This window comes from Vipera ursinii, assembly GCF_947247035.1.
Source record: "Vipera ursinii genome assembly, chromosome: 10".
NCBI classification, from domain to species: domain Eukaryota; kingdom Metazoa; phylum Chordata; class Lepidosauria; order Squamata; family Viperidae; genus Vipera; species Vipera ursinii.
Window position 1 is genome coordinate 1,321,398 of NC_139520.1, and position 18,257 is coordinate 1,339,654.

Genomic DNA, 18,257 nt, shown 5'->3' on the forward strand with positions numbered 1-18,257 from the left:
CTGCGGCCGGCATCAACTTCCCTCCGCCCAGTGCGCTCCCACAGAGAGCGCACTGGGCAGGTGCCACCAGTCAGAGAATGCCGTCTGGTGGCCCCCAGGGGGAGGTCCTTCTCTGTGGGTGCGCCGGATTTGTGGAACCGTTTACTGGTTGAGCTCCGGATGGTGCCCAACCTTCGCTCCTTCCGACGGGATCTAAAGACCTACTTGTTTGAACAAGCCGCCCTGGCCTGATGGGTTTTGGGTTTTATTATTGCTTTTAACGTATTTTAACTTATTGTTCTAAGGCATTGGGCACTTTGTTTAATCTTTTCTTAATTTTTGTATCTTTGTATTAGTATTTATTGCCCTGTTCACTGCCCTGAGTCCTTCGGGAGAAGGGCGGTATACAAATAAAATTATTATTATTATTATTATTATTATTATTATTATTATTATTATTATTATTATTATTATTATTATTATTATTATTATTATTATTATTATTATTATCTGCTCTTCTGAACAAAAGAAAAGCCAGCGGCATTTTTCATTCTCCTTTACTGAGAATCAAGCTGTCACTGTCTTGTGTTTGTATGTAAAGTTTCCTAACTTTTTTTAGCAGACATTAAACCTGGTAAAATCCCTTTTTATGGATCAATTTCATCTGAGATACACAAGTCTTTCCAAGATGGAAGCTTTACCAGAGTGTCTGTATGGATTCCCAAAGATCAGTTAAGAGTCTGTTCTATTATGCCTGAGTGGAATGCCATCAGTTGCCATACATCATATCTTATTGCCATTTGCCTAGCTGTAATTTGCGCAATAGCTACTAGACACTGCACCGTTTGGTTTTGGTATGTGAATAACTCTTTTCTGACCTGGATTTATGGTAAGGAATTGCTCAAAAAATTTCTAAAGCACTTGAATAATGTTCATCCAAATATTCAATTTACGATGAAAGAGGAGAAGAATGGCCAACTTCCTTTTTGCGACATTTTAATCATTAAAAGAAGGAAAGAAACAATAATTGGGGCATACAGTATTCTGGGAATCAATATATACAGATCACTGTTTCAGTAATATAATGATATGTGGAAACATCCTTGGGAGACAGGAAGAAGAGCTGTAGAGTAGACGATCCTCATGTAAGAGGAATTTTAGTCCCCAGAAGCAAAAGGGGTATAGAGCAAGTCTCAGAAGGGATACTCCCTAGTTTTCTGGGAAGTATTTTATTTATTTATTAAATTTATATGCCTTAAATTTACAATTAAAAGTAAAGGAGGGAAGAAATTGTTTCAGACTTCCATGATTCTCTTACTTGACTTACAACCATTTGTTCAGCGACTGTTCAAAATTATGATGGTGCTAACTTATGGACTTAGGATCAGTATGTGAAGTTACAGCTGTTGCAGCTCCCCATGGTCATGTAATCAAAATTCAGATGCTCAGCAGCCAGTCCACACTTAAAATGGCAGGTGTGTTCCAACTCCCTCACCTGCCTATCTCTCTCCCCCATCTCTTCTCTTTGGCTGCCCCTTATTCTGTCTTGTGGTGTACAAGCTGTCCCAGCCCAGTGCGAGCTGAGGTCATCCTCACCACTCTGCACTCTGAGACTCCTGCCACCCTGTGCTTTGTTGTCCCAGCTTGCAAGATTGATGTCAGTTTTCCCAGGTGTACCAAACAGAAAAAAGACCAAATGAGCTACTTCTGCTTTCTTATAAACGTACATTAACAGAATCTTGCAAGTCTGAAAGTACAAACTCCTGTTGTTTCCTTTACAGCCTGAGGAGTGAGAGTTGGATTGTACACTCTCTTATCTGATCATTCCCTATGCATCCCTTTGTCCATTTCTCGGGTCTTTCTCACGTACACTGGCTTAGTGAAAAATTATATCAAAGCACTTTTGTCCAAAACAAAAATGATAAAAATAAAAGCAGAAAAATGAGCAAAAAGACTATTCCCTTGATCACTTTAATCATTTCTTACATCTTCTCTTAATTAAGATTTTTGCAAATAAATCTTGGATTCGATTCACTTTCTTTTTGTTATTGCTGTCTTCTTTTGTGATCTTGAAAGAAACTTTAACTTGCTGCACAGAATCTTTACCACAGAGAAACACATTCGATGGCTAAATTATTATTTTTTTTTTTTATTGAAAAGTTTTAAAATACAATTTTGGCTAAATTATTAAAGGGCTATAAAAACAATCTGTAATGTTGGTTTACTCTTTGACAATATTAGCAGCATCTAACGAAAGCTCAGTGCAAAATATACTTTCTGTCCCAGAGACGTACACATATACCTACACCCACACATATATATGCATATATATAAATATTAATCATTGTCCATCTTGAATACATAATGGAAGGAGTAAGCTTTAGAGTTCACAAGGTTAAAGCATAAAATTGGAAATCCCAATATTAAAAGAAAAGTTCAATTTTTGTCAGAACTCACTCCAATCCACATCTTAAGAAAGAAAGACTCTTGGAGGCAAGATTGTCCAAGCAGGAACTTTTACTAAGACATAGATAACAGAGGGTATAATAGACAGGATCTGAAAAATCCCCTCACAGATCAATATTTTTAAAGCATCCCCGAGCAAAACCCCACCTCTCAGTCCATTTGGTCAGTTCCGGATCAGTCAAGTTTCAGGTGGCAAGGCCCTCGTGGGAAAGGGAGAACCATCAGTCCATTCGTAACACAATCACTTCTTCCCCTTCACATTCCATCCAGAGAAACAAACCAGAATCCCCCCACCCCCTTTCTTAGTTGCTCGTAAGATCAGAGAATGCCTCTCATAGATCTTATTGTGATGGGTAACAGGCAGGCTAGATAAACAAAACATTACATCTAAGGAGAGGAAATGGAGGCAATAAACTCCCATGTTTATTTCCTTTCCTCCTTGGGAATGGCAGAATCCAAGGGGGTGGTGGTGGTGAGATTTGGGTTTGCACAGAAAGAGTTAGCAATGAAACATAAATGGATTCTGTCAATTTTACTTTGACTGGCTCAAATTAGTCACCACCTATTATGGCTGGCTCCAGGCGGTTATATCTGCTTCTTTGAGTGAGGGTTATTTCCCCACCGTCTTGAAGGAGGCGGTGGTGAGACCTCTCCTCAAGAAGCCTGCCCTGGACCCAGCCGTTTTGAACAACTTTCGTCCAGTCTCCAACCTTCGCTTTCTTGCGAAGGTTGTTGAGAGTGTGGTGGCGCATCAGCTCCCTCTGGTCCTGGATGAAGCGGATTATCTGGACCCCTACCAATCGGGTTTCAGGCCCGGGTACAGCACGGAGACGGCATTGGTCGCTCTGGTGAATGATCTCTGGAGGGCGCGGGATAGGGGATATTCCTCTGTCCTAGTCCTATTAGACCTCTCAGCGGCTTTCGATACCATCGACCATGGTATCTTGCTGCGGCGTCTCAGGGGATTGGGAGTGGGAGGCACAGTTCTTCCGTGGTTCTCCTCCTATCTCCTGGGACGCTCGCAGTCGGTGTTGGCAGGGGGGCAGAGATCGGCCCCTAGGTCTCTCGTTTGTGGAGTTCCGCAGGGGTCGGTTCTCTCGCCTCTCCTGTTCAACATCTATATGAAACCGCTGGGTGAGATCATTCGTGGTTTTGGAGTTGGGTATCATCAGTATGCCGATGATACCCAACTTTTCTTTTCGACCCCAAACCACCCCAGTGATGCCCTCGCCGTGATGTCCCGTTGCCTGGAGGCGGTTCGGGTCTGGATGGGGAGGAACAGACTTCAACTCAACCCTGACAAGACTGAGTGGCTGTGCATTCCGGCATCCCGGGACATTCAAAATGTTCCATCTCTTTCTATGGGGGGGTGAGCTGTTACCCCCCGTGGATAGGGCTCGCAACTTGGGAGTCCTCCTAGATTCACGGCTTACCCTGGAAGATCATATAGTGGCCGTGACTAGGGGGGCTTTCGCCCAGGTTCGCCTGGTGCGCCAGTTGCGGCCCTATCTGAACCGGGATGCCCTGTGTACGGTCACTCATGCGCTCGTGACCTCTCGCCTTGATTACTGTAATGCTCTCTACATGGGGCTTCCCTTGAAGACCACTCGGAGGCTCCAACTGGTACAGAATGCGGCCGCGAGAGTTGTCTTGGGAGTTTCCCGGTACTCCCATGTTACACCTTTGCTCCGCGAGCTGCATTGGTTACCAGTTGTCTTTCGGGTGAGGTTCAAGGTGTTGGTTACGATCTTTAAGGCCCTACATGGCATGGGTCCGGGATACCTCAGGGACCACCTGCTGCCGGCATCGACTCCCCTCCGCCCTGTGCGTTCCCACAGAGAGGGCCTCCTCAGGGTGCCGCCAGTCAGGGAATGTCGACTGGTGGCCCCCAGGGGGAGGGCCTTCTCTGTGGGTGCTCCGGCATTATGGAATCAACTGCCGGTGGAGCTCCGGATGGCACCAGACCTCCGAACTTTCCGTCGGGGCCTGAAGACCCACCTGTTCGAATTAGCTGGTCTGGCCTGATGGGGGATTATGGGTTTTTAATTGTTTTTTAAATTTGTATTACTGTTTTTAATTGGGCATGGGTTTAATCCTTTTTTAATTTTTGTATTGTCTTTCTTTTTATATATGCCCTGTGAACCGCCCTGAGTCCCTACCAAGGAGAAGGGCGGTATATAAATCAAATAAACTATAACTAAACTATAACTATTATAAAACTATACACAGCTTTCAGGTTCCAGGTGACCTGTTGTGGCTCATTAGATGCCTCTGCGAGCAGCTTTGCAAGCAGAGACAGCACAGTGGTGGGGTTGCCAGCCAGAAGATGGTTTGGCTGACAGAATTTTTTCCAGAGGAAGCAGATATCAGAGATTGCTCACTTGTGCTCCAGAAAAGTTGCTTCTCACAAGGAAACAACAGGAATTAAATTTTTGTCAGTGTGGTCAGAGAGGCTTGGGAGAAAATTCCACTAGTTCCCTACTGAGCCTCCATCTTGAATCCTCCCAGTTATCCAGCTTTGACAGCTTCCTAAGCAAAGTGGCCACCAGAGTTTGTGTCTGAGGGATGGAAAAAACCCTCCTTCATTCCAAAAGGCACTAACTGTGTTCATGCTCAACCTCCTGCCACTTCAGATGAAGCCTAATTGTGAAAAATTTAAGTAAAAGGGCTGAAGCTCACATGTCAGAGTCCTGCTCTATTCCTTGCTAGTCATTAACTCAGTTTATCTCAGATCACTTCTCAAGATGAAGCCCCATCATTCATTTCCATTGACACGAATGATAATCAAACATTGTTCACATCAGAGCAGTTTTATCTGCTAAATATTGAGACTACTTTTCAGATGTTCTTAGTTATCGTTCCACCCCACCTAAAAGTTGCCTTTAAAAGGGCCACTGGACATCATTGAACAGATTTAGTAAAGGCAGCAAAAGAGTTCCTTTTTGCTGCTTGAATCACTACTTCATGGCTTAAACAAGAGCCTTTAAAGATGTCCAGTTAGGCTTGAGAGACTCTGTGTGTGTGTGTGTGTGTGTGTGTGTGTGTGTGTGTGTGTGTGTTTCTCCTGCTGCTTCATTTACCTGAGTTCCCCACTAAACCCAGAAATGGTAGTGGATCTAGAAGAGCAGAGGGGCCGTTCCAATGCATTCTATATCAACTCTACAATGAGCCTGGTTGCAGCCATCTTTCTCTTCATTCTAAGTTGCCACACAGGACGGAGGGAGGGGGACTTGCCCAGGTGCTTCACTAGTCATAATAATCTTCTCTCCAAGTTCATCTATTGCTCCCGCAATCAGGGACTGGACATTGTATTAGAAAGCCCGCCAAATGAATGTATTGGGAAATGTAGCAATGGCATAGTTTTGTGGGTAGGACATTATACTTTGTAACTGGGAAATTTTAGTGGGAATTTCAGAGGGTTTCACTTTTGATCGTGCCGATACTTTGTAACTAATAAACATGTTCTTTGAGGAATTTTCAAGCCTCTGAGTTCTGCTTTATTCATCTCTCTCAGTCAGAACCATGACATTAAACCAAACTTTCGTTTTCTTGGGGTGCTGGCCCCTGATTGCCTACCCATCTTTTGGAAGAGCGTTGAAGACTCGGCGAACATTTGAAGATGGAGGAAAAGAATGGAGCCATTGCTGGCTGCAATGGAACTCCAGCTTTTGGAATGCAAGCAGCTGTTCCAGCCACCTGCGTCATTTTTTTTATTTTATTTATTTTAATTCCATTTATATCCCGCCCTTCTCTGAAGACTCAGGGCGGCTTACAAGCTTAGCAGTAGCCTTCATTCTATGTATATGCCTGCTTATTAGGGCTTTCACACCCCCCCCAAGCGGCATTATTACAAAGTCAGCTTAATTGCCCCCAACAATCTGGGTCCTCATTTTACCTACCTCGGAAGGCTGAGTCAACCCTGAGCCTGGTGGGATGCGAACCTGCACTAATTGCAGGCAGCTGGTGTTACGTAAGGAGGCATTAGCCCACTGCTCCACCAAGGCTCATTGACAAGGGCTCAGCCAAAGTTCAGGTTGATCCAACCTGGGAAGCTGGTACCCCAGGGGGGAACTACAATTCTGGTGGCCGCTGAAGAGGAACTCCTGTAGCTGCCGTCCAGGGGTTTTCGTCCATGGCATACCAGAAGGGAAAGGTATCGATTGGAGGGGATGACTCTGGAGATTGGAGTTCCAGTCTGCAATTCACAGCCCCTTGCTTGAGCAGCCGAAAGAGATGTTCTGCAGGCTGGAGGTAAAAAAAATGGTTCCCATCGCCAAGGATGTATGCACCATGGGGGGAATGCCAAGGGCTACCCATCTCTTCCCCCCCTCTCACTGGAGTCCCAGCCTGACTGCTGGAGCCTGTACTGCCGCACTTGTTCTCCTGCCAGCTGTGATGTCAAGCCCTGTATCCCAGCCAAGCCCGCTATTGCGTCCTCAGGCTGCCAGTCCAGGAGCCTGGCCAAGGGAAGTCCAGAGAGTGGTTCAGCCATGTCTCCAAGACCAATAAGTGGCCCAGCAGCAGGTGCAAGTGGCCCCACTGAGGTTTGGACTGCCTCCCATCAAGCCCACCTTTGATGGGGACCCCGAGAAGCTTCCTAAATCAAGTGTGGGCTCATCTAGATTGCTCTGCTTATGCCTACTTAGATGATGCCATGATGGCGAATGCTGTGGATGCCAATCTAGAGGGAGAAGCAGCCAAGTGGGTGACCAACCTTCATAATGAAGGGGCTCCTGAACTGCAGTATGCTAACCTATTCATGGAGCAACTGAGACGCTGTTTTGAAGACGAATCCCAGCCCCTGCTGGCCAAGAAGAGATCCATCGTTTGAAGCAAAGAGACTGCCCCACTAAGGAATACATTCAAGAATTCAGAAGAGTTGCTGATCTGCTGGGGTAATGGCCAGAACTATTGTTGATCAGCTACTTCAAGCAGGAGCTAGACCGCGACTTGCTCCAAGCCTGCATCTATTGGGCCATTCCCAACCAATTGCAGGAGTGGTACAGCATGGCATTGATGCTAGATATCGAATTGGACTGCTCAGGAAAGCCAAGCACAGCTGAACCCAAGCCACTGCACATCCAAGAGAAATGCCTTTTTGGTCGACATTCCCAAACCACCATGACCACCTGTGTCCCCCAAGCACCAGCCAGAGCTCCTATCAAGTGTTACTGATGCGGTCAAATGGGTCACCATGCTGTGGAGTGCCTGGCTCCCAACCCCCAACCCAGAAGCATGCCAGTTGCCACCACAAAGCTGTAAAAAGCCCCCAGAGGAAGAAGAGAGAAGATAAACTGGGCACATCAAGACCCGGTCGTCGAGGCCTCCCCTCCTACTGAGCTCAAGACAAAAGCCCAGTCCAAGCCACAGCCACAGATGCTGGCACCCTACGACAGTGATGAGGAAGGCAAGGAGGATCCAGTGGTAAGTCAGCCCATCCCACCTTTTGCCATTCCCGCCGAGATAATAGTACCCCAAACTGGGGCCCAAATAGACTCAGGTTGCACCAGGTGCCTAATTCATCTGCCCACAGTGCTCAAGTTGGGGATTCGAGCAAGGCTGTTACACCTAGCCATGAGATTTGAACAAGCTGACAGATCCCTTATCGGCAGCACACCTGTCACGCACCTGACAGAAGCAGTGCGATTGGAAATGGTTCGGCACTGGGAAATCATCCATTTTGTAATGGTCCCAAAAATGACTGAGGCTGTGATTTTGGGTCTGGCCTGGCTCGACAAATGGCACCCACACATCTGGTGGGAGAATGGAGTGAGGAATTTAAGATTGGGAATAGGCCCCCTCCCACTTGCCACCACCAGTGATATAAAGGGCCATATCATAAATGAGGTTCAGGAGAAGCACCCTGAGACACTAAAGACTGTTGTAGAAAAGCTGCCAGGAATCCAGCTTGTCCCAACTGAATACCGTGATTTAGCCGAGGCATTTAGTGAGAAAAAGTGCAATGTCCTCCCCCCCCGACTGTTCTACGGACTGCACCATTGAAATCTTACCCGGGGCCAAGTTCCCGAAGCCCAAAAATATACTCAGATGCCCAGAGAGATGAAGGAGTTAAGATAATACATTGATAAGAATCTGGCTTGGGGTTTTATCCAACCAGCAAAATCATGTGTAGCAGCTCCTGCATTGTTCAAAGAAAAGAAAGATGGGTCGCTGAGATTATGCGTAGATTTTAAAGGATTAAATGCTGTCAGCATACAGAACATGTACCCCCTTCACTTAATGAAGGACATGTTGGCCCACCTGGCAAAAGGGAAAGTTTTTACCAAGCTGGATTTAAGAGAAGCTTATTACTGAGTCTGGATTAAGGAGGGGGATGAATGGAAAACCGCCTTCAATTGCCCCTTGGAAACTTCCAATTTAAAGTGATGCCTTTTGGACTACAAGGAGCCCCTGCTGTATTTATGCAATTAAATCAACCAAGATCGGTTGTACAAGGGGAAGTTACAATACCTCATTCAGCAGAAAGGCTATTCACTGTTAGAAGCTACAGTGGGTGAAATGTACAGATGTGAAAGCAGAATGGTTAATACAGAAATTTTACAATAGCCATCCTCACAAGCCTCGAGGAAATACCTAATGTGCTTTTTGTTTCCCCTACAGGAGATTCTTTCCTTTTAAGGGGGGGGGGTGACTGTCAAATCTACAGTGAGCCTGGCTGCAGCCATCTTTCTCTTCATTCTAGGTTGCCACACAGGATGGAGGGAGGGGGGAAACCAAGGTCATCTAGTGCTCCCGCAATCAGGGACTGGGCGCTGTATTAGAAAGCCCATCAAATGGATATATTGGAAAACGTAGTGATGGCATAGTTTTGTGGGTGGGACATTATACTTTGTAACTGGGAAATTTTAGTGGAAATTTCAGACATGGTTTCACTTTTGATCGTGCCATTACCTTGTAACTAATAAACATGTTCTTTGAGGAATTTTCAAGCCTTGGAATTCTGCTTTATTCGTCTCTCTCAGTTGGAACTATGACATTCTAATCCATTGCCACATTATTCTGTTGGATATCTGGGATCTCAACCTAATTCCCCACCAGATCTTTTAAGAAGCTCCTCAAGCATCCTCTGAAAATCATGTGGTTTCACTAGGTATCTGAAGCAAATCAATCTAAGAGAACTCTCCCCACTGGGAGTGGGGGGATTGCACAGCACTCCTGCGTAGGATTTGTACCTCACACGGTGTCTGCCATGACTCTGTATAAATGGGGCACAGTATCCTCCTCTCAGTGTGAATGCGGGGTCCCACGTCAAACTGTAGATCACATCATGACTGGCTGTAACCAGAGGGCATCTACTGGTCCAGTATTTGATTTGTTTCGTACAAACAATGCTGCGCCTCAGCGGTTAGATGGCCTAGGCATTGGTATTTGAACAGAGATCTTTTTAACATTTATATTTTATTGTGTTTTACTAATCTAGGTGGAATGTTAATATATATTGAAGTCCATGTATGACATGCCATGTGATGAATAAATCAATAAATAGCAAGAAGGCAATAAGAGAGTGATTTGTGCACAGCAAGGGGCAAAGCACAGCAAGGGGCAAAGCTCAATGCCTCCACTGATCTTGTTGTGTTTGTCCAGAAAGAATTGTGCCACCACTAATTTCCTAAAGATGAGTTATCATTTCTACAGGCCGAGAGACCAGACTTCCTCTGCGTATCAAGGGAGAGGCAATAGGCCCCAAGCTATTTTTCAACTTTGATCAGCTGGACGTTGGGAAAATTTTTGTGGGATCATCTCACAGTTATGAGGTAAGTTCAGTTGTTACAACGGGATCCTTGGTGCTCTCTGAGCTTGGTTGTTTGGTTGCAGATGGTTCTTTACCCAATTAGGTAACATGATCAGTGCTAAGGATTGTGGGCTTTTCTCCCTGATTATATACAATAGCTTGCCCTCCCAGTGCTGGATAACTATATTGTTGTCAACTTGACTGTTTGCTTGGTATTAATCCCTGCTTATCTGGATATTATTGGCTGCTGGAGACAACGTGTTCTCGTCTTTTTGTTTCCTTCTTTCTTTTTATTGCCTGTTTTGAATGTTGTGTAAATGTGGTTTGTCTTTTTTGTGTCTACTGAGGCTTTGTCTGAATATCAGGCTTCCGGAAATTCCCTAAAGATTTTGGATTTAGCTTGGTCTAGGATCAGTAAAGTTCTCTTTCCTCTTACAATATGTTGGTCACGTTTGAAGAGGATACTTTCAGGAAATCTAAATGAAAAATTAGAAGAATAATACTTTATTTCCCTTTTAAAGTGCTGAATTTTTTCTTTCTGTCTGTCCTTCACTCTTTTCTTTCAGGCCTTTCCTCCCCATTGAGATTAAGTATTATTTGGTCATCTTTAAACCAACACATTATCATTATAAAATTGGCCATCCTCATTGTTCTCCCACTGCCAAAGGCTTGCAAGTCTATCAGTAGATTTATTCATCTAATTTCTTGTCCAAATTAGATACTGTTTCAATTTAAGTGGCTCAGCAGTACAAGCAGTCCTCAACTTCTATCCAATTCAGCCCAAAATTTTTGTTGCTAAGTAGCGTGGTTGCTAAACGAGTTGTGCCCCATTTTACAATCATTTTTGGCATGGTTGTTAAGCAAATCACTGTAGTTGTTAAGTGAAACATGTGGCTGTCAAATGAATCCAGCCTTCCCCCATTGACTTTGCTTGTCAGGAGCCCCTAAGAAGGTTGCAAATGACCATCCCAGTCGATGCTGCAACCATGGCCCAAAAAAATGCTGGTTGTCTCTGGGGATGTTGCAACAGTTGTAAGTGTGGGAACTGGTCATAAGTCACTTTTTTCAGTGTCATCATAACTTTGAACAGTCATGAAAGGAATGGTTGTATGTGGAGGAGTACCTACATATATCATCAGTGCAAATCCATAAAAGTAAGGCATAAAATATATAATATCTAAATAAGAATGATATAAAATCCCAAATTTGCCCCCATAGCACCAAATCTCTCCATGTATTCTGAAACAATGAGGTCTTTACAAGCTTTGGAAGGCCACGAGGGGCATCTGTCTCTCAGCAAAGGGTCTTCAGGCTCCACTGGGCTAGGGGCCGGTGATGAAAAGAAACTCAAGCAATGCTCTCATGGGACATAGGCAGCTTCTGCAAAATAAATGGGCAAGGATTCAGGGATGCCCCGGTGACAGTGTTGGGCTTTGTAGCCATGCTGTACATTGCCAGAACCACCAATCACGAATGTGGGTCACGCCAGTTCTAATGCAATCCAATGTCAGAACAGTGTTCAAGTGGATACCTTTGAACTGAGGCTTTTCATGCAGCTTAGAAGTAATGAGGGTTCGTTCTCTGAGTTGTGGGATGGTTTCTGAACATTTTGTTACCAGGCTAGGTAACATCTTCAGCAGAGTTTAGGAAATGACATCCCCTAAACTCTGCTGAAGCCTGGTAACAAAATGTTCAGAAACCAACCCACAAGCTCGGAGAATGAACCTTCACCCTCATCCTATACTCGAGCTACAGACATTTGCCACTATTGCAAGCTTAGAAGTAACTCAGAGGCACAACTGTTGGTTCTTGAACTGCCAACTTACTTCTCCCACTCATCTTTCTCTCTTCTCTCTGCACCAGGCTATCTTATCTAACCAAGGAGCTATTGATGCTCTCTTCCACCTGATGTGGCCCTCCACTGTGCTGGGTGCCTGCTTTGCCTTTCAACCCAGAGAAGGAATCATTGAGCCGGGTGGTCATCAGGCCATTCACATTTCCTTTGGCTCCACTGTCCTGGGCCCCTTCTCAGAAGAGTTCAAGTTCCATGTGAATGGATCTCCCCAGCCTGTGACCTTAGTGATTCGGTAAGCCCCAAACCTCACCTACATTGGCTAGTAGGCTGATTATTAAGGTAAACCAACTTTCAAAGAGGCATTTGCACTGTGTGGTGAGGTCTGTTAGCCATGTGCAGATTCATCTCTTCTTTGTGACAAGAAAAAAAATACACTTGAATGGGTCAGAATGGCAATTTTTTTTCCAGAAAATGTTTCATGTGACTCATTGTCAAATTCGAAGCATGTTTTTGCGGGTCCGACAATTATTGCTTCTCAGCTTGTCAATGAACTTTTTATTTTATTTTAATTCCATTTATATCCCGCCCTTCTCTGAAGACTCAGGGCGGCTTACAAACTTAGCAGTAGCCTTCATTCTATGTATATGCCTGCTTATTAGGGCTTTCACACACACCCCAAGCGGCATTATTACAAAGTCAGCTTAATTGCCCCCAACAATCTGGGTCCTCATTTTACCTACCTCGGAAGGATGGGAGGCTGAGTCAACCTTGAGCCTGGTGGGATGCGAACCTGCACTAATTGCAGGCAGCTGGTGTTACGTAAGGAGGCATTAGCCCACTGCTCCACCAAGGCTCTTGGTGGGAGGGAAAGAGATTGGAATGCAGATTACAAAAGATCGAGAAAGTAAACTGTTAGAACCAAGAACAGTTCACCAGGTGTCTGGCCAGACTCAGAGACACTTTCTCATAACAATATTTTTCCATCTAGTTGGGCAACATGACCTGATTGAGAAGAGGGAGAGGGAATTCTATACTTCTACTATATGGGATTGGGTGAGGTTTTGCCAGAGCTGGTATTGCTTGCATGCGTACTGAAATGATGTACTCCATAAAGTTCTACATTAAGTTTGGAAAGGCTTGAAGGTGTTTACTTGGTTAAGTTCGTCAGTCGGAACCTTGACACTCATTCTGTTGGGCATCTGGCAGGATCAATGGGTGTTTTCATTGGTTATCTCTGCTGGGGCGGCATGGTTTACTCTGTTTGTATTATTTAAAAATCTCTCTGTTTCTTACCCCAGGGGCTGTGTCATTGGACCAACTTTTCATTTCAGTGTCCCATCTCTCGAATTTGGGGATGTCTCCTTCGGTAAGCCAGTCCTCCACATTCATTGTGCTTGGGATCCTCTTCACTTTGGCCAGCTAGACCAATGTCCATCTGATCCAAGACTTCTTTTGCAGTCCCAGCCATCCCCTTAGAGTGACCCAGGTCCTCCAGGCTAGACAAGGCAAGAAGCTTGCTTCCTACTGATAATTTGCTACCTGCTGAATAAAAAAAAGAAGCATGCCCAGATGTCCCAAATGTGCTTTCATTCCCCACCATTCAGTCAGAACTAAAGAAGCTTCTTGGACGAGAAGCAAAATGTTTTCAAGGAAAAAACCAAGAAAGTCCAGCTGCCTTTTGAAAAGCACCTTTGGAACAACCATGACCTGGATGAATGACTATCTCCATAGACATGCCCAGATGTTCAGTAGGTTCACTTGGGAACTGGGCAAAGGGACAAAGTTAAGAGGGGGAAAACTACATACAACTAGCAGGGACTGCTGTCATGGTGTGCTTACTCCTTTGAAAGATGGTGTCTGCAGTGGCAAATCTTTTAAGTGACTCAAATAAAGGCTACGATATGAGGAAAAGGCTATTATAAGCTGTAACTTGAAAAGAATTGTGGATGGAATTTTAATAGTCGAGGTAGTCCTCAACTTACAACTGTAATTAAGCCTGGCAATTTCAGTCATAAGTTATGATGCTGGTAAAACAGGTCACCATGTGACTGACTTGATTTTACAATCTTTTTAAAGCAGTCATAGAGTGAACTTGGAGGTTGTAAAGTAAATATGGTGGAACCAAGTCATAAGTAGCTTTGAGGGGTGTTGTAACTTTGAATGGTTGCTAAGTGATTGGTCATAACTCAAGACTACCGGTATTGTGAATGCACTTCCATATGGTGACCTTCCCTTCTGAAGATGTAAATCTAAATCTAAGAATTTCAGTGATTTTTTTTCAGGGTTGGGATAAATTTTGGAGTTTAAGCAAGAAGCTGTCTTGAGAAAAGAAAGGCAGTGCTGCTGCTGCTCTGATCTCACAGCTCTGTCCAAGTATGCATCAGTCCCAACTTAATTTTAGTACCTATTGATACTTTCTGGGCAGGATAGTTATAGAATTAAATTCATTATGTGTAGCTAATGGCAATTGATGGATGTGGCTTAAAACAGCCCTGGAAGGCTATCTGATAGGGTTGGTTTGAATGCTATTATTGGGCTGAGGAAAGCTGATGTTACTCCTACATTCTATTTGGTCTTCCTGGTGCTGCTTGATGGACCACTTTTGCAAGATCAAGGGGGAGGAGGGGGAGGAGGAAGATGGTCCTATTAAGGACTACTCATTGAGTACGGTTTGTCAGCCAGTTACAAATCCATCTGATGGTGATGCTATCTATCCCACTTTTTTCTACCTTACCAAGAAGTAGGTTGTGATCTACTTTGTTGAATGCCTTGCTGAAGTCTACTATGTCCACAGCATTTCACTGGTTTACTAATTTAGTCACTTTAGCAAAGAATGAAATAAGTTTGGTTTGGCATTATCTGTTTTTAACAAACCCGTGTTGACTTTTATTTATTACTTTACTCGTTTCTAGATGTTCATAGATCTGTTTTTTGATTATCTTTTTCAGTATCTTCCCAAATATTGATGTTAGGCTGATTGGTCTGTAGTTTCCTGGGTCTGTTCCCCCCCTCCCTTTTTGAAGATGGGAACCACATCAGCTCTTTTCCAGACCTCTGGTTGTTTCCCAAAAAATATGGTACAGTGGTTTTGATATCTGCAAACTCCTTTAGAACTCTGGGATGTAATCTGTCAGGTCCCAGTGATTTATATTCATCAAGCTCAGACAGGTGTTCTCTTATCATTTTTTTTACCTATTTTAAGTTTTATTTCTAGTCTGTCTTTTACGGTTATTATGTTTTTGGTAGGTTGGGCTATAATTTATTTTTGTGTGAAGACTGATGCAAAGAATGAGTTAAGCAACTCTGCTTTCTCTCTGCTGCCTGTTACTTCCTTGCCATATTGTCTCTTTAGTGGACTGACTGTTTTCTTGTTATTTAGATGTTGAAAGAAACTTTTTTTATTATCTTTTACTTTTGTTGCAAGTCTTTGTTCATTCTGAGCCTTTTGCTTTCCTCACTTTGTCTTTGCAGATTCCGGTTATCTGCTGATATTCTGCTTTAGATATGTGTCCCTCTTTCCATTTTTTGTACTTGACCTTTTTGTCTTTGAGTTTATCAGAGAGATCTTTGTGCAGCCATGCTGGTTTCTTCTTAGATTTCTTTTTTCTTTTTCAATGGTATTGTGCTGAACTGGGCTTTTATGATCATATTTTTCAGTTTCCCAAGCTTCTTGAATTGTTTTCCCCTTTAGGATTTTCATGCAAAGTCTCTTTCCCAAGCTCTCTCTGAGTTTGTTAAAATCAGCTCTTTTAAAGTCTAAGACTCTGGTATCATTATGTTCTATTGCTTGTGTTTGCATTATATTGAATTCCAGTATGACGTGGTCACTCTCTCCCAAGGTTCCTGCAGTTTCAGCTCCCTCTATCGCTTCTTCTCTCTTTGAGAGAATTAAGTCCTTCTTAGTTCTCTGCCTTAGTTCCTTGTCTGTCCCTCTATTTCCCTCCTCTACCTTTTGGACAACAAAGTTGTCAGCTAGGTTAGTCAGGAACCTATTTAATTTCTCACTTGGTGCAGAATTAGTCTTCCAGTTGATGTCAGGGTAATTGAAATCTCCCAGCATACAGACCTGTCAGGAATTCTGAATGTGCCTTCTGCCCTATGGATATTAAACGTTCAAACCTTCTTCAGTCAGGAAGTGCTTCTATGAAGGAAATGACTGGCCCAAAGACACCCAATGAGCTTGCTTGACCAAGGATGAACTTACAAAACACCATGCCACAACACACCGGCTCTCATATCCTTGGTTCTGTCTGTTGTCATTCTTGAGCTTTGCCTCCTAAGAGCTGCCCTTTATCCCACTATATTAAAGGGTGCTAGCTATCAAGACCTAAAGTTGACTTTGTGTAAAGTGGGAGGGTTTGATTTGGTGACCTTGTCCTTTTCAGATCCCTCATTCAGCTCACTTACAACCTCCGTTCTTGCTTCCAGGTTTCCCTCAAACCCTGTCCTGCTGCCTCAGCAACACTTCACTGGTGCCCATGACTTTCAGCCTGCATGTCCCAGGAGATGGTAACGGAGAGCCAAGTATTAGGAGTCAGGATCAAGCCACTGACATCTCAAGGCCAATGTGGAGAAAGGCATGGTTTGCATCTGCAAAGCCCAAGGAATTTACCATCTCTCCCAGCTACGGTACCATTCGCCCACAAGGATTTCTGGACATTGAGGTACAAAGTCACTGAAGCCTTGGAACATAACTGAAATTTGAAGTACAACTACTTGTTTGTAGAACTTCATTGTGAGGTTAAGATGCAATGGAAAGTCTTCCAGAAGTCAGTCAATGGCCTTTGAAAAGGCTACATTTTTAGTGAGTTGTTAATTAATTATTTCCCTTGCTCTTGCAAGATCCCCAGTCTTGATAAAGCTAGTAGCAAATATGACATTTCTTCTCCTTAGGTTTATAACAAAAAAGAATACAGGTAGTCCTTGACCTAAGTCTTAAGACCATTCAATTACCATCTACTCCAAATAATTCTGATAGATAGAGCCAAATAAATCAGAACTCCAAGGCTAGAAGCTTCCTCAAAGAACATGTTTATTGGATACATAATATTGGCATGGTCAAAAGTGAAACTAAGTTTGAAATTCCCTCCAAAGAGTTACACTTTGTAATAGTGTATTATTACACTATTACAAAGTTAAACTTCCTGCCCCAGTACTATGCAATCATCTATGTTCCCCAATAGAATAGTTTGGTGGGCTTTCTAACAAAACACCCAACCCTCTAACTTAACCAACAGAATGACCTTGGTTCCCATGGGACACAGAATTGTTTAGACTATCAAAGATACTCCACACCCCCTCCCAAGCCATGTTCATTGTAGAGTTGACAGGTACTAAAATACAGGTAGGCCTCAACTTAAAATGGTTCATTTAGTGACCATTACAATAGCACTGAAAAAGTGACTTGTGACCATTCTTTATACTTACAACCATTACAATATCCCCATAGTCACAGAATCAAAATTCATATGCTTGGCAACTGACTCATATTTATGACAGTCACAGTGTCCCGGGGTCATGTGATCCCCTTTTGCAACCTTCTGACAAGCAAAGTCAATGGGGAGGCCAGATTCACTTAATCGTGTTTCTTACTTAACAGTTGCAGGGATTCACTGAGCAATGGTGGCAAGAAAGGTCATAAAAGGGGGCAAACAACAACTGTATCATTTAGCAAAAGAAATTTTGGGCTCAATTGTGGTCATAAGTCAAGGACTACCTGTAATAGGCTTGTGATTGGTTTCCTCAAATTATGATCGCATGACCACTATTCTGCCCCTCTGGAAGCGACAGCCATTTGGCCCTTGCAGAGCCTCTGCAGTCAGGTGACTGGGAGCCTGGGCGGAAGGCATGCTGTGACCTTCCCCTCCCTCTCACATGGTCGCATGCGCAAGTGATACCTGGGGAATTGGCAGTGGCTCACATTTTCATCCCATGCAGAAGCAGCTGAGCCAAGTACCTGTGTGAGCACTTAGCATCATAAGATAAGCATTGTATCTTATTTATTTTATTTTTTTTCTAAAATTAAACTACTTTGACTTCTTTTTAAAGTAAAAGAGGAAGAGTAATAATGTTTAAAATAAGGTTGGGAGTCTTCAGTTCATTCCAGTCTGCTTTTTTGTGTTTTCCAACAGCAACAGAAGACCAAATACAGAATTTTTTTAAAAGTGAAATATACAGTGCATTTAGAAAATATTCAGACCCTTTTTACTTTTATCAGTTTTCTTATGCCACAGCCTGATTCTACAGTTGTTGAAATTCATTTTT

At 43.5% G+C, this 18,257-nt stretch overlaps 1 protein-coding gene across 1 annotated transcript in view; it reads left to right on the forward strand.

Moving 5' to 3' along the window:
- Positions 1-18,257, forward strand: part of HYDIN (HYDIN axonemal central pair apparatus protein) — a 358,209-nt gene that overhangs the window by 61,173 nt on the left and 278,779 nt on the right. The window contains exons 11-14 of the mRNA XM_083370240.1: positions 10,102-10,220; positions 12,062-12,285; positions 13,292-13,359; positions 16,422-16,657. Coding sequence (XP_083226366.1) covers positions 10,102-10,220; positions 12,062-12,285; positions 13,292-13,359; positions 16,422-16,657 — 647 coding nt within the window. The remainder of the gene's footprint in view (positions 1-10,101; positions 10,221-12,061; positions 12,286-13,291; positions 13,360-16,421; positions 16,658-18,257) is intronic.